This window comes from Physella acuta, unplaced genomic scaffold, assembly GCF_028476545.2.
Source record: "Physella acuta isolate Inbredline_101_S28 unplaced genomic scaffold, ASM2847654v3 ptg000150l, whole genome shotgun sequence".
Taxonomy (NCBI): domain Eukaryota; kingdom Metazoa; phylum Mollusca; class Gastropoda; family Physidae; genus Physella; species Physella acuta.
In genome coordinates this window covers 608,051-621,556 of record NW_026731669.1, presented here as the reverse complement: position 1 = coordinate 621,556, position 13,506 = coordinate 608,051, and the positions used below count along the sequence as shown (strand labels likewise).

General features: G+C 33.5%; 1 protein-coding gene across 1 annotated transcript in view; it reads left to right on the top strand.

Moving 5' to 3' along the window:
* The first annotated feature begins 10,607 nt into the window (after positions 1-10,607).
* The window catches only part of LOC131935618 (sodium-coupled neutral amino acid transporter 7-like), a 29,179-nt gene continuing 26,280 nt past the window's right edge, over positions 10,608-13,506 (top strand). Inside the window, exons 1-2 of the mRNA XM_059292121.1 lie at positions 10,608-10,814; positions 11,061-11,089. Of these exons, the coding sequence (XP_059148104.1) occupies positions 10,608-10,814; positions 11,061-11,089 (236 nt within the window). The remainder of the gene's footprint in view (positions 10,815-11,060; positions 11,090-13,506) is intronic.

The following is a 13,506-nucleotide window of genomic DNA, read 5'->3' as shown; positions in this document are numbered from 1 at the left end:
TCGTAACTAATTAGTTAGAAACAAAAACAAGCTAAAAGCCCAAAAATAATTGAGTTTCTTTATTAAAATATTTAATTTCTTAAATATTTGATATAACTCTTTATTTTTTAGCTTCATATATAAACTAATTCATTAATACAAAGAATTTATTTAGAGTTACGGACAAACAAGATTTAAGCCAGCCGTAGATTGTAGATCTAGATTCTAGCTCTATCTAGATTCTAGAACTACAATCGAGGTCAATAATGAGTTTCTATACTAAACTATTTCAGACCTTAATTATTTAACATATTTTTTTTTGTTTAGCTCAGGAATTGGTCACCATACGATAAAATTTTATTTAAAAAAAAAACATGCCTATTCGCATAACTTAATTTTTTTACTCTGGCTCTAAGTAAAATATTAAGGGATAACTTTCCATCAATTGGTATGTCCCTAGCTGGCCAAATAGATATTGTAATTGTGACCTTGCTAGTGGTCAGGGCTTGAAACACAATAACATCTTATTTTTTAAAAAAGTTTTTACTTTTTAATTTTTAATGCACTGTAGGAAAAAATCACATCACTCTCGATTTGTTCTAATTCATTATTATTAGATTGACGTTAGTTTTAATAAATTTATTCATTTTTATTCAAACGAGGGTCGAGCTCAGAAAATGTTATGGAGAGAAATCCATGTTTTTAAAAGACTGAAATGTGTGAGCAGAGGTGTGACATTTATTTAGAAGTGAATGGTAAAGTTGCCCCTTGGGATACGGGACAGGTGAAGTAGAGCTAACCAGTTTTTGGGACCTCAGCATATGTAGGGAGAGTGTGGTCAGATCCATGCTCAGCCGAGATCGGTGTTTGTAAAAGACAAAAATATGTTGTTTGAGGTGTGTCGTCTTTTTAAATATGGGATCTGGCTATAGTGAAGATGTGTGACAGTGGGGAAGGTAAGGGAAATCATATAATTCTTCAAGGAAACGTGTCGTAACTTCCGCAGTGCAGAAACTGTAGGTGAAAAATAAAAACCGTCAAAAAGAAAAGGATGTCATTTTTGGATGACCACATTAAACCCAGTTATCCAAGGATAACGAGTAGGCCTACTCTAGTTTACTCGAGAATCAACGACGTCACTTTTTTTCGTATAACTTTGGGAGGTTTTGATTGACTGTGAACTTTTTTAGTTTCCTTGTTTACTCTATAATCAATGACGTCATTCTTTTTATACATCTTTGGGAAGTCGTTTCACTTGACTCTGAACGTTTTCCCATGTGTTTTCTCTAGAGCGTTCCAGACATAGTGACAGAGCGACAGACAGTGACAGAATAACGAAACTATTATTATAGATGATTTATTTAGTGTGATAATAAAAATTGTAACTAAGATCTATAGGCTATTCTCATTACAATGGTATACATTGTCCTTCTAGAGCAGGGGTTCACAACCTTTTTTTACTCTAGAGCACATTCTAAAATATCGGTAGGGTGGCGGGCACACCTATTTTAAATCGACAAACTCCTTCCAGAAGCGTAGCGACCCTTTCCGTCACCCGGGGACAAAACTTTCGATTTGCACCTCCCCCCCCTCAAACTTTCGATTTGCACCCCCCCTCCCCTCAAACTTTCGATTTGCACCCGCCCCCTTCAAACTTTCGATTTGCACCCCCCCCTTCAAACTTTCGATTTGCACCCCCCCCCCCTATAATTTTCGATTTGCAGCCCCCCCCCCCCCTCTTCAAACTTTCGATTTCCATCCCCTTCAACCTTTCAATAATGTTTATGAAAAAAATTCTGTCTCTGTTGAATAGTGAGAGGCGGGCACATACGAATCGTTCGGCGGGCGCCATGGCGCCCGCGGGCACGGGGTTGGGAACCCCTGTTCTAGAGGCTTTGGCCCAGCCCAAGTAGTGATTAATTTTTAAGTCCTAAATGACAGCGACACAAGTCAATATCTGTAAAAAGTAGTTATTTGGGGGGGGGGGGGGGTCCATTGGGAAGATGTTATAACTCCCATAATAACCCTGCCTACGCCATTGTTTTGTTATTACAGTACTAGCGAACACTAATTTTGATCGTTTTAATTTAGATTCGTAAAGCTCTGAAACAAACAAGATTGCAGTTTTCCCAAAATGCATTTGGGATTATACCATCATTATTTCTACATTTTTAGTTTCAGTTTACTGCATTATCTTTAGGAGAAAGTAACAGTGTCCCTTTTTTTGTTCTTTTCCTTATTTAAGAACACATCTGCGTCCTAAAAATACTTAATTGGTTACAAGATACAATCTTAAACTATAATTAGATTATAATTACCTTTTTTGCAAGCAAAATGGAAGAGGTTTGAATCTGACTCTATCTTATTTGGTTTGAAAGAGTAAATATAACTTTTTCTTACACTTCCGAACGTATTATGATGGTATTTTCGTGACCTTAGATTAATTGCTAAGGTAAGAAAGGAAAATGTTTAGTTTAAGTTCAAAAATTGAATATTCCATAGTTAGATAATAGAAATTTATATTCATACCATATAGTTCTTAATTGTACCAATCGCTCGTTACTCTTTCAATTCATCGTCATCTTAAAAAGCATTTCTTTTAATCGTTCGTATAAATGGACGAAATATTAAAAAATAATTACTTTTAGTATTTATATAAATTGGATGTAAGAAAGAAACAAATTAAAACTCCCCCTGAATATTCCTTAACTTAGACAGTAACTTTAAATAAAATCTTTGCTTCTTTGCTTTATTACACATGGACCGTCAAATACATTATTTTTTAAAAATATTTATTTCTCCACATTTTTACACAGGCTATGGAAAGTCTCAGAAAACTTGAAGTTCATCTTGATGTAAATGATGAAGTTCACAGAGGCCATCATTTGGTGTAGGATGTCACAGGCTAACTCAATTCGTGGGCTCAACTGGAAAGTGAGGTAGCTGTACGTGTGTAACAATGTTACCGGCACCACCATCACCACAAATACCACACAAACGGTCAACAACAGCCTGACCACTTTCATTTCCTTGACCGTCTTCTTTTGAAGAATACCGGTCGACATGCGTTTAAATTTCTTTGACGACACCAACAGTTTTAAGATGGTCAATGAAGTACACATCAGGACAACGGTCAGTGGGATGGTTGATACAAGACACAGACTGTAGAACTGAAAAACTACTTGAAACGTCACAGCACTGGCTAAACCGATCATTGAAAAATCGTTGTTGGAAATAAATTTATTTAAATAAAAAGCCGTGTATCTATTGGGAAACGCGTTGATAATTGCAACATAAATAGTAATAAGTAAAATAATAAACTTCATTCGAAAAGGTGTGTTGAGTTTATGCAAATACAGAGGTAAAGAGACAGCTAATAATCTTTCTACAGATATTAAAGCCACCAGGTGGTAGCTTAAGGTTAGAAAAAATGAATTGCAGTTACACAAAACTGTCGAAAACTCAAGGATTTCTGTTTTAAAAAATATCAGTTTTATCCCACTAAAATACATCAGGTAGCAGTGTCTTATTAGGTAGCTCCCAGTGAAAAGTAAATCTAAGACGGACAGCGAGCAAAGAAAAATGTTGGTGGTTGAGCTTAATCTTTGCCTGGCTAGAACCAAAATGGTGGCGCCATTGCCGAAAAATCCGAAACCAACGAGAAAGTAATAGAACATCAACCCCACGTGGTACAGCACTGATAGTGCAGGCTCGTCATCAAGTTCTATATACACTGGACGTGATTTGATTGTGTTGGTTACATTTCCGGGTACAACATTTTCATAACATATATTGATTTCCGTAACTTCCGTCATTGTTTACCATAACATGTCGGATTCAGTTCTGCCTAAACTTTCGGGATAGTATTCTGTAATCATAAAATAATAAATATATAGTATGTTTTTAACTAATTGTTCGTGGAAGAAAAAAGTTAAATAAAAATAGAATGCATTATTCTATGAAAATTAAGAAGATGAAGGACATAAACACAGTTAGAAACTATATATATATATAATTCTTATCATGGGCAAGAAGATGCAACCCGATTATCTAAACTCCTCCAGCCCCCACTGTCTCGATGCATGCGCAACAGACCATTTGGCTACCACCCCACCCCCACCTGGTGAGTTTAGGTTAACCCAGAATGTTTACAATCGTAGAGCCGGGTCGAATTAATGACGGCTATTAGGGGCAGATAATTTAGCGTATAGATTTGAAACTTAGGAGAGGTAAAAATTTCGGACACTTCTAGATGATTAATTTTTCTGAAATTCGTCACGTGTGTCAAGAACCTATGACAAACCAATATCACATTCAGTTTGACTTAATGGGATAAATACTTAGTTTTTTTAATGAATTAATTACAATTAAAAAAATTAAAACGCTACTCACTACCATTATTCCTCGCTTTTATATTTAATAGTTGTTCGTCATGTAATTCTATTGTATTAAAATTTTAAAATACAGATTTAATTTTTTTTTCTTTAAATATGATAATCATGTAATATTTGAATAACAATAAAATACAGGCGTGGGTCGCTTCTTGAATTCTAATAAAAGAATTCAATACATTTTGTTCATTTTAGTTCATTGTTATATTCAAGATTGTTATTAAAACGGGTCTATGCATTTTTTAAATTCGTAAATATTTAGTAATTCTTCACATTTGTCAGTTTGTTATTGATATATATTGTAATTTGTGTCGTAACCCGTGACTTTGTTAACATTTGTAATCTCTATTGGATATAACAAATATAAAATGAATATCTAAGTCTTGAAGGAGATCGGTTTCGTTTATTTCTCTGCCTGCTCACATACCGACAGTCTACACGATAAATACTGTAATATAAATACGATTTTGAAGATTTAACACAGTTAATTGTCTCTTTCTTATAATTGCCAAAAAAAATACATTTGTTGAATAAATAAACAAAACTCAGCAAGAGATAATTTAATGTTTAAAGATTTTTTAAAAATTATCGACTTCCTATGAAATAATTGAATAAGTTTTTTTTCCGCAAAAAAAAACACAATTAAAATTTGTAAATCGAAAATAAATAACAAATTCATAGTGGAAAAGCATTTACTTTCATATAAAAAATAATGATTTGGAAAATTTTTTTTAGTAAAAAACAAATTGCTGAAACACTTTCATTTTATAGTAGTGAATACGTTTTAACACATTTGTTTGTTAATGGCATATTTTTAAATGCTCAAAAATACTAGATTTCATTGTTACGTAAACAACAAAATCAACAGCCGCGCTAAGCTGGTGGAGTATTGACGTCACTATACATAGGATGAAGTCGATCTGATTTAATGTGTTAGGTGCGAGATAAAATGCCTTGAGAAGTTGTGAGGGAATTAAAACAACAACGAACACCACGCATACGGTGACCAACAGCCTGGTCAGTTTCAGATCTTTAATTTTCTTAGACACTGGAGAAATGTTTGAAGTTTTCTTTGTATTTCTGCTGATCATGAAATGCTTGAGTAAAGTCAGTAAAGTGCACACAACAATAATAATAAAAGGTATGGCTGATACAAGAACAAATCGATCAAAATTAAAATAACTTGAGACTCGCGTCAAATGTTTCAGAACTTCAGGGTCATCATAATTAAATATATATTTGTTCAAATAATATTCTGTGAATTTATTTTCAAATAAACATGCAGCTATCACATAGATGAAAATTAAAGCGACCATAATCTTAAGTTGTGTAGCAGAGAACAATCTTGAAAAACGTGACGGCAAGCAAACAAAAACAAATCTCTGAACTTCTATCAAAGCCACCTGATGAAAACTTGCAAGAATCGCACAACGATTTAGAAAAACGACAAAGTTCAGATACTCAAGTCGTGTACTGTACATCACAGTATAGCAGTGCTGGGAACATATCACTAAAACTACATTTAAAACCCCAGTCACTGAAAACAACAGATGTGTACAAGACAAGGTTGCAATGATAACGTCTCTTGGTTCTTTAATTCCTCGAATGGTCATTTCCGTTATTGTCAAACAATTTCCCATTATTCCAATGACACTCAAAAAACCAAATAGAATTAAATTAACGTAGTTAAAAATATTTTCTGAAATTGCGTACTTCGGGTCAAATTCGGAAAAAACATTTAGGGATATGTTATTTTTGTAGTAAGCACTCAACGAAAATTTCATTTCCGGGTTTGTGGAAGTACGAAACAACAAACAGCCGTTGCGTGAACCAGAAAAAAAAAATCTAAGTTATTATCATATAAGGTATTATAAAAGTAGTAGAAAATAAACGGATTTTTAAAAATATATAAAGTAATTTGCCGGGCAATGCTATAGCCATGCAAATGGTGTCGCTCATCGAACCAAAACAAACGCCTGCATCAAGCTATTCCTAGGCCTTTCATTAAGCAATTTATCTTCCATCGATACATGACATACGCCAGTCAGCCAGGTAGTCGAAGATCTGTCATACAACAAGTCAAAGACTGGCTATCCAGATAGGTTTCAGTTGCCAACATAACCCTTTTTTTTTATTATAAATCTGACAGTATTCACCAATACCAAACAGTATTAACTTGCGTAATTCAGCCTTTAAAATGATGTTTTCAAAAATAAAACAAGATATTTCTCCCCAAAAATGTCCTTTAAATAAAAATTGGTCTATACGTACTATATGTTGTAATTTAAACACACATGCGAAAATCAGGTTGCAAACTTGTATCCTAAATCATCTTCTCAAAAACACGTCGGGTAGTATATTAACTTTCAATGAGAAAGAGTAATTTTAACTTTTCGATACATTTATGTTAAATGTCCTCAAAGAGCCCTAATATTTCAAGAAAAGTTACGCTTCAGTTTCAAAACAGTGGAGTTTAAATCCTTGTATCCTTATATTTACAATATTGTGTTAGTTATAAAAAAATATTGTTGTTCGGAAATCCCAGACAATAATTTTCAATGTTCTGTTTTATGTTGCACTTTTTTTTCTTTGATTTTTTTGTAACATGGGTTTCCGATTGATTAAACATATACCCGGGAAAGTAATGTTTCATTTGTTGAATTCTCTGCTTAAACTGTTTCATTCACATCGTAACTACAAACGTTCGGTGATAGTGAAAACTTATAAAAGTTTATACTCAATTCCCAATGGCTTGCAAGAATAGCTTTAAGCTAAAGTTGGAACCTATTAAAATAACAATTTCCAAGGGTGATGTCATGATCTAATAACCGTTACAATAAAACGCCGAGAAACTTCTAAGAGAAGTTAGAAAATTCTAACAGCGAGGCGCAGCTCATAACATTCAAGTTAATATTCAACATGGCAATCAATACATCTAAATATACTTTTTTATTTGTCTACGTCTTTATCACGTCAGCATTTAATTATGTTTGTTTGAATCTCAATGAATCTCTATATGAATCTCTAGGTGCTTTGTGATGGTGACAGCAAAATTGGTATCGAGTAGAGAAGTAAATGACACATATTATGTGTTTTAATTAATTACATTTTGAAAGAATGGAGTGGCTTTGTGTGTGGTCAGCGACGTAAAAAAACATGAATGTCAGGTGTCGTTTGCTAGGTAACATGTTGAGACACAAAAAAACATAAAATTGATATGATAAAGGGAAATTATCTTTATATATGAATAAAATATTGCAAACGTTTGTTTTATAAATTAAAAAACCACGGCATCAAATTTAAAAGTAAAATCTAAATACAAAACATTTATTCAACAAAAATACTTCCTATCCTCGACGCCAGCCCTAGTAACAAAACCACTTGCATGAAATCCCTGGATAAAACATACAATCAAACCAGAAATAGAAGGAGCCTGAATGTGTGGAGAGATACGAGAATGTTGAAGAAATAAACCATGAAACATAAGTCTTCGCTCATCGACAGGTTAACTTCTATGTAAAATGTGCTGTTACTGTGTTCACTTTTGTGATTTAAGGAATGTGAATCGTGGAATTTGTCTTTTAAAGTGTGTCGTATGTTGTAGGTTATCGTATTATTGTTCAGTTGTCTTGTGGGTGGTATTGTGCTTAGGTGAGATGTGGTCCTTACTCTACCCCACTCAGATTTATAAACAAATAAGGATTGCATTATGCTTTTATAATAAATACACAATCTTTCTGCGAGTTTATATAAAAAATTATCTTCAGGTATAGCTTGGCACATGCTTCTCTAATATTTAATATCATAGAAATTGACATTTTGTGCTGTAGTAAGTTTTGCCACAACATTTACAACTCTCATATCAATATTCAACAGTTGACACAGACGTGTTGAGGGGAACCAGTTGAAAGCTCTACAGCCGTCTGTGTAACGTTTCTTTACACATTCGACATCACACTCCATGGACCTAGACAAGGTAAGTTGACGCTGTGTTAAGCATGTTTTTTTTTAAACTTTAAATTCACAGGTTTGTGTTTTTAAATGGTACATCGTTTGCATCTCAAAAAAATTAAGAATTTGTGTAGTTTGCCTGATGTAAAAAAAACAGTCTAATAATACCTATTAATTATGTTGTAATAGAATATATATATATATATATATATATATATATATATATATATATATATATATATATATATATATATATATATATATATACATATATATATATATATATATATATATATATATATATATATATATATATATATATATATATATATATATATATATATATATATATATATATATATATATATATATATATATATATATATATATATATATACTAGCGTACCGTTCCCCGACCGTTGTCGCGAGAATAGAAGAAAGTCCGACGAAATAATATATAAGAAGGGATTCATCCATGCGTTACCAATCCTATATTCTTAGACGAGTGATCTTGTTTTCTAATACTGAGTTGTTTAAATGTAAACAATGCCTGCGCTTGGATAATAAATATCGGAACACGGGTTTACCTACACAACTGCATGAACACCTTAATTGTACATTAATCACTCACCGAAATAATGACGTGGAACACACTTCGTTGACCACCCATGTGTCAGGGACGCTCTCAGAAGCCCCCCCCCCCTCTTCCATTACACTAACGCATAGGCGCGCGTACGGCTTCTGGCTCCTTAAAACTAACATGCGCCATCATGCCAAATAACATCCTGTTAGCAATGATGCAGATTGCGACATTCGCTAAAGTGAAACAAATGAACCGTTTTTTTACTTAACACGTAAAATTTTTTTGACGTGCTTTAAACATCAGTGTGACTGATGCAATATGTTAGCGTTACTGATGGTCTATTATTAGATGCTCGATCTGATTTTTTATTGGATTATCTAAAAATATATGCTAATTGCATCATTCGCAAAGTTCGAAGCTGTTTGGATTTTTTTACGGACAAAAAGAAACATCTCAGTTAATAATCTAACCTTGGTTACTTTTTCTGATTATTAAAATAAAACGTATTACATGGCTTTCAGCGGCCCACGTGAGCCTTTGGGGGCCGAAACTGACATTTTTATTTTCAGCCAAATCGCACCCTCCCGTGGCGCCGCCCTTGCGAAATTAAATATTGTTTTTTACAGAACCGTTCCCTAGAGTTTTATATTGAACTCCTCAAAGTTTCATGGCTATCGGATGAACGGTGCCACTGCAATTCACTTTTATTATGTTTATATACCATATATAGAGGAAAATCACACCCTCCCGTGGCGCCGACCTTGCGAAATTAGAAATTATTTTTTTACAGAACCCTTCCCTAGAGTGTTATAATGAACTCTCCAAAGTTTGATGGCTATCGGATGAATGACGTTAAACCAAAATCGACTTTTATTTTTAAATACCGTATATGGAAAAAAACAAATTGTACCCTGCCGGGGCGCCACCAATGTGAATTTGAAATGTTTTTTCAGCAGAAACCTCTCCAAGAATATTCACAACAACTTTCTAAAGTTTCACTGCGGTGTGATGAGAGGTGTAGTAATGCATAAAAGACGCACACACACAGACACACAGACATACTAGGCTTTGTTTTTTATGCGGCTCATTGTAATAGCTATTGGAAACTTCCAGCAAAAGCATGTTCAGTCCTGCAACCGTTGCTACACCAGAAATACCACAGATAAGATGGAGGAAGCATGACCTTTCGGAAACTTTTGCTGTGTTCCAGGTTTAAGATGTGTTCCGATATAAAGTTCAGTAAAAATCGTACACAAAATATTCTTTTGTGCTATATTTATGTATGAAAATTACAAAAAAAGTATTGTTATAATGATTGCCATGTTAATAAATTGTATCACTTGTTCCTGTTTTGTAAATTTTTTTTTTTGAAAAATGTCCTACATTCCTGACGGTTCTGATAAGTACCAATGTATGTTTGGGCCATTAAAAATTTATGAAACGAAATTTCCTTCGACATATGCTTTAAGTGTGCCAAAAGCAATATGATAACACATTGTTTAAGAAACAAATTTCATTCAGAATCTAATTCCGAAAATTAAGGGTTAAGTATGTATTTCTGTATACAGTAACTACCGAAGTCAACATGCACTGACATATTGGGAAGAAAAAAAATGAAAAGAGATAAACCATACTACCAGTACAAATGTAAGGATAAAAAAGAGAAAATAAACCTCAGAACACATTTTTGAGAAATAAATCGCATGGTCAGGAAAAGTGCAAAAGAAGATAAAAGACAGTTCATACAAGAGATGATAGCGGAGGCAGAAACTGCAGCACAACAAGGAAAAATGAAGAGGCTCTATGAAGTAACCAGGGCCAAATCAGGCAAAAATATTAATCCCAACAAACCAGTAAAGGATAAAGTAGGAAATATCTTAACAAGTGACACAGAACAGAGAGACAGATGGGTACTTTGAGGAGATTTTAAACCATCCTCTCTCATCAAACATCCCGGATATACCACCTGCAAACCACCTACTAAATGTGTGTACAGATCCACTCACAAAGTTAGAAACAATAAGAGCAATAAAGTACATGAAAAATGGCAAAGCAGCTGGCCCGGACAGCATCCCATCAGAGGCACTAAAAGCAGACCCAGCCATATCAGCAGACATATTACATCCTATTACATACTGCTAATAATCTTTCAACAGATATTAAAGCAAACAGGTGGTAGCTTAAGGTTATAAACAACCAACTGTATTTAATCAAAACTGTCGAAAACTCCATTATTTCTGAGTTTAAAAGTATCAGGCTTATCTCACTAAAATACAAGAAGTAACAGTGTTCCATTAGGTAGCTCCCAGTGAAAAGTAAATCCAAGATGGACAACGAGCAAAGAAAAATGTTAGTCGTTGAGCTTAACCTTTGCCTGGCTAAAACCAAAATGGTGGCGCCGAAAAATCCGAAACCAGCGAAAAAGTAATAGAACACCAACCCCACGTGGTACAGCACTGATAGTGCAGGCTCGTCATCAGGTTCTATGTACACTGGAATTGGTTTGATTGTGTTGGTTACATTTCCGGATACAACATTTTCATAACATCCATTGATTTCAGTAACTTCAGTCATTGTTTACAATAGCATGCCGGATACAATTTTTCCTAAATTTTCATGGTAGTATTCTGTAATCATAAAACATACAAAATAAACATAAATAATTATTTCTTTAATTTATGTATTTCGTTTAAGGTACATTTTAAATATCATCATGATACGATATTCCATGAAAATTAAGAAGTTGAACGACATAAAAGCTATTAGACACCAAATCGTTTTACGGATAATTGGGTTTACATTTAAATTCAATTCGTTTATTGCATACAATCATGAATGGACTAGAGTAGTGAAAACATTACAGTGGGCTTTTAAAATCGATGCTGCTATTAATCTTTTATATTTATTAGCCCTTCCCATTTGTCATTCTTTTTATTTTTATATATTGCTATTTGTAATGTGAACATTGACATTGCAAACACTGGCTGTCAAGGTTGTATTAAACCAATAGACAAGATATATCTAAGCAGGGAAGGAGATCGCTTTAGTTTATTTCTCTGCCCGATTGGAGTCAAACAGTCCACTCAATGTCTCAAAGTTAAAATATAGCAACTTGCAACTTCCGGTTAACGGAGTTCTTACAAAATTTGAAAGGAGCTCTACATTTAATCTAGTTTAAATTGTCTACCTAACTTTGATGGTACTTAAAGCTATCACCTTTTGAGAGACCATAAGTAGACAAAAGTTTAGACAAAACTATAGATTTGATATAATACTTATCTATGAAATGTGGCAATATAACCAAAACGGTATTCAATTTACTATATGTACAGGTACGGATAGACAGGTTATTAAAATATCTATTCCGATATTTGTCCGATTAGAATGCATGCTTTACATTCTGTTTAGGATACATTGGAGGGGAGGGGGCAAGTGTTAAATGGCGAAAACTATTACAATTCAATTTAATTTATTTTATGCACGACTACAATAATTTCTCTATACTCTATTTACGCGAAAGTAAAAATCCTAGACAGGTGTTACAAACAGTCCATGCAATATTGGGAGTAGAAAAGGCATAGAAGAAGAAGAAATAATTTGTCGCACAAAAATAGACAATGTGATAATAATTTTGGCTCAGTTAGTGTTGAACTAGTGAAAGAAAGGGATACAAAAATAAAATTGACTAATTATAACTCTACATTCTATTTGTAATATAAATACCTTGCTGTTTGGAAAGTGTAAATTATTGGTTCACCTACTGTGCCCACATATACCTATCTAAATATGTATAAATAAGTTAACGATTAACATATGAAACATATTTAGGTAAAACTTAGAGTTTTTATTGTACATTGAAGCTCTGTGATCCGAGTGAAAAATATTTTGGTCCGGTTATATTGGTGTGTTTGGGCTGTAGAGCATCTAATAGCTAACTAAATATCTCGAGAGATTTGTTGTCGTTTTGATAATTATATATTGAACAATTTTCTAGTTTTATATTGGAATTTTCACTACTTTACCTGTACAACCACTTTTTTTCACTTGAATGTCCTGCCGTAAAATAATTGAATGTATTATGCGGGTGAATTAATTAATCATTAGCTATTATTATTTTACATAATTATGCGAGCTATTAAGCCTTTGTGTTCGATACATAAGATGACAAGGCCGGCTGAGTTGAAAGAGAGAATTTCACATTGAACCGTAGCCGGGTTGTGCCAGGTGTAAGTATATCAGCAGGGCGAAGTTCAGCTGTTAGTATTGTGTTCAGTTAGGTCAACGTAGTTCAGCTGTTAATATTGGTTATTCTCGTGGAGGTTGTATTTGACACGATACATAAAGAAAACTATCAAATTTGAGTTATTGATTCTGTATTGTTATGTATACCATTGGTTAATTACATGGAAGTGGCCGGTGTGTGGTTATACAGGATAGACCGTGGCTTTGTTAAGCTATTTATGTTTTAGTGTGTTATTCATAATACGGCTACAGTAGTAGGTTTGTTTTACTTACTTTAATTCGACCAATAAAATGCACTAGCTTAGCTAAATGCAGGTGAAAACATAATATAATTCGGTCCGGTAAATGATTTCATGTGTG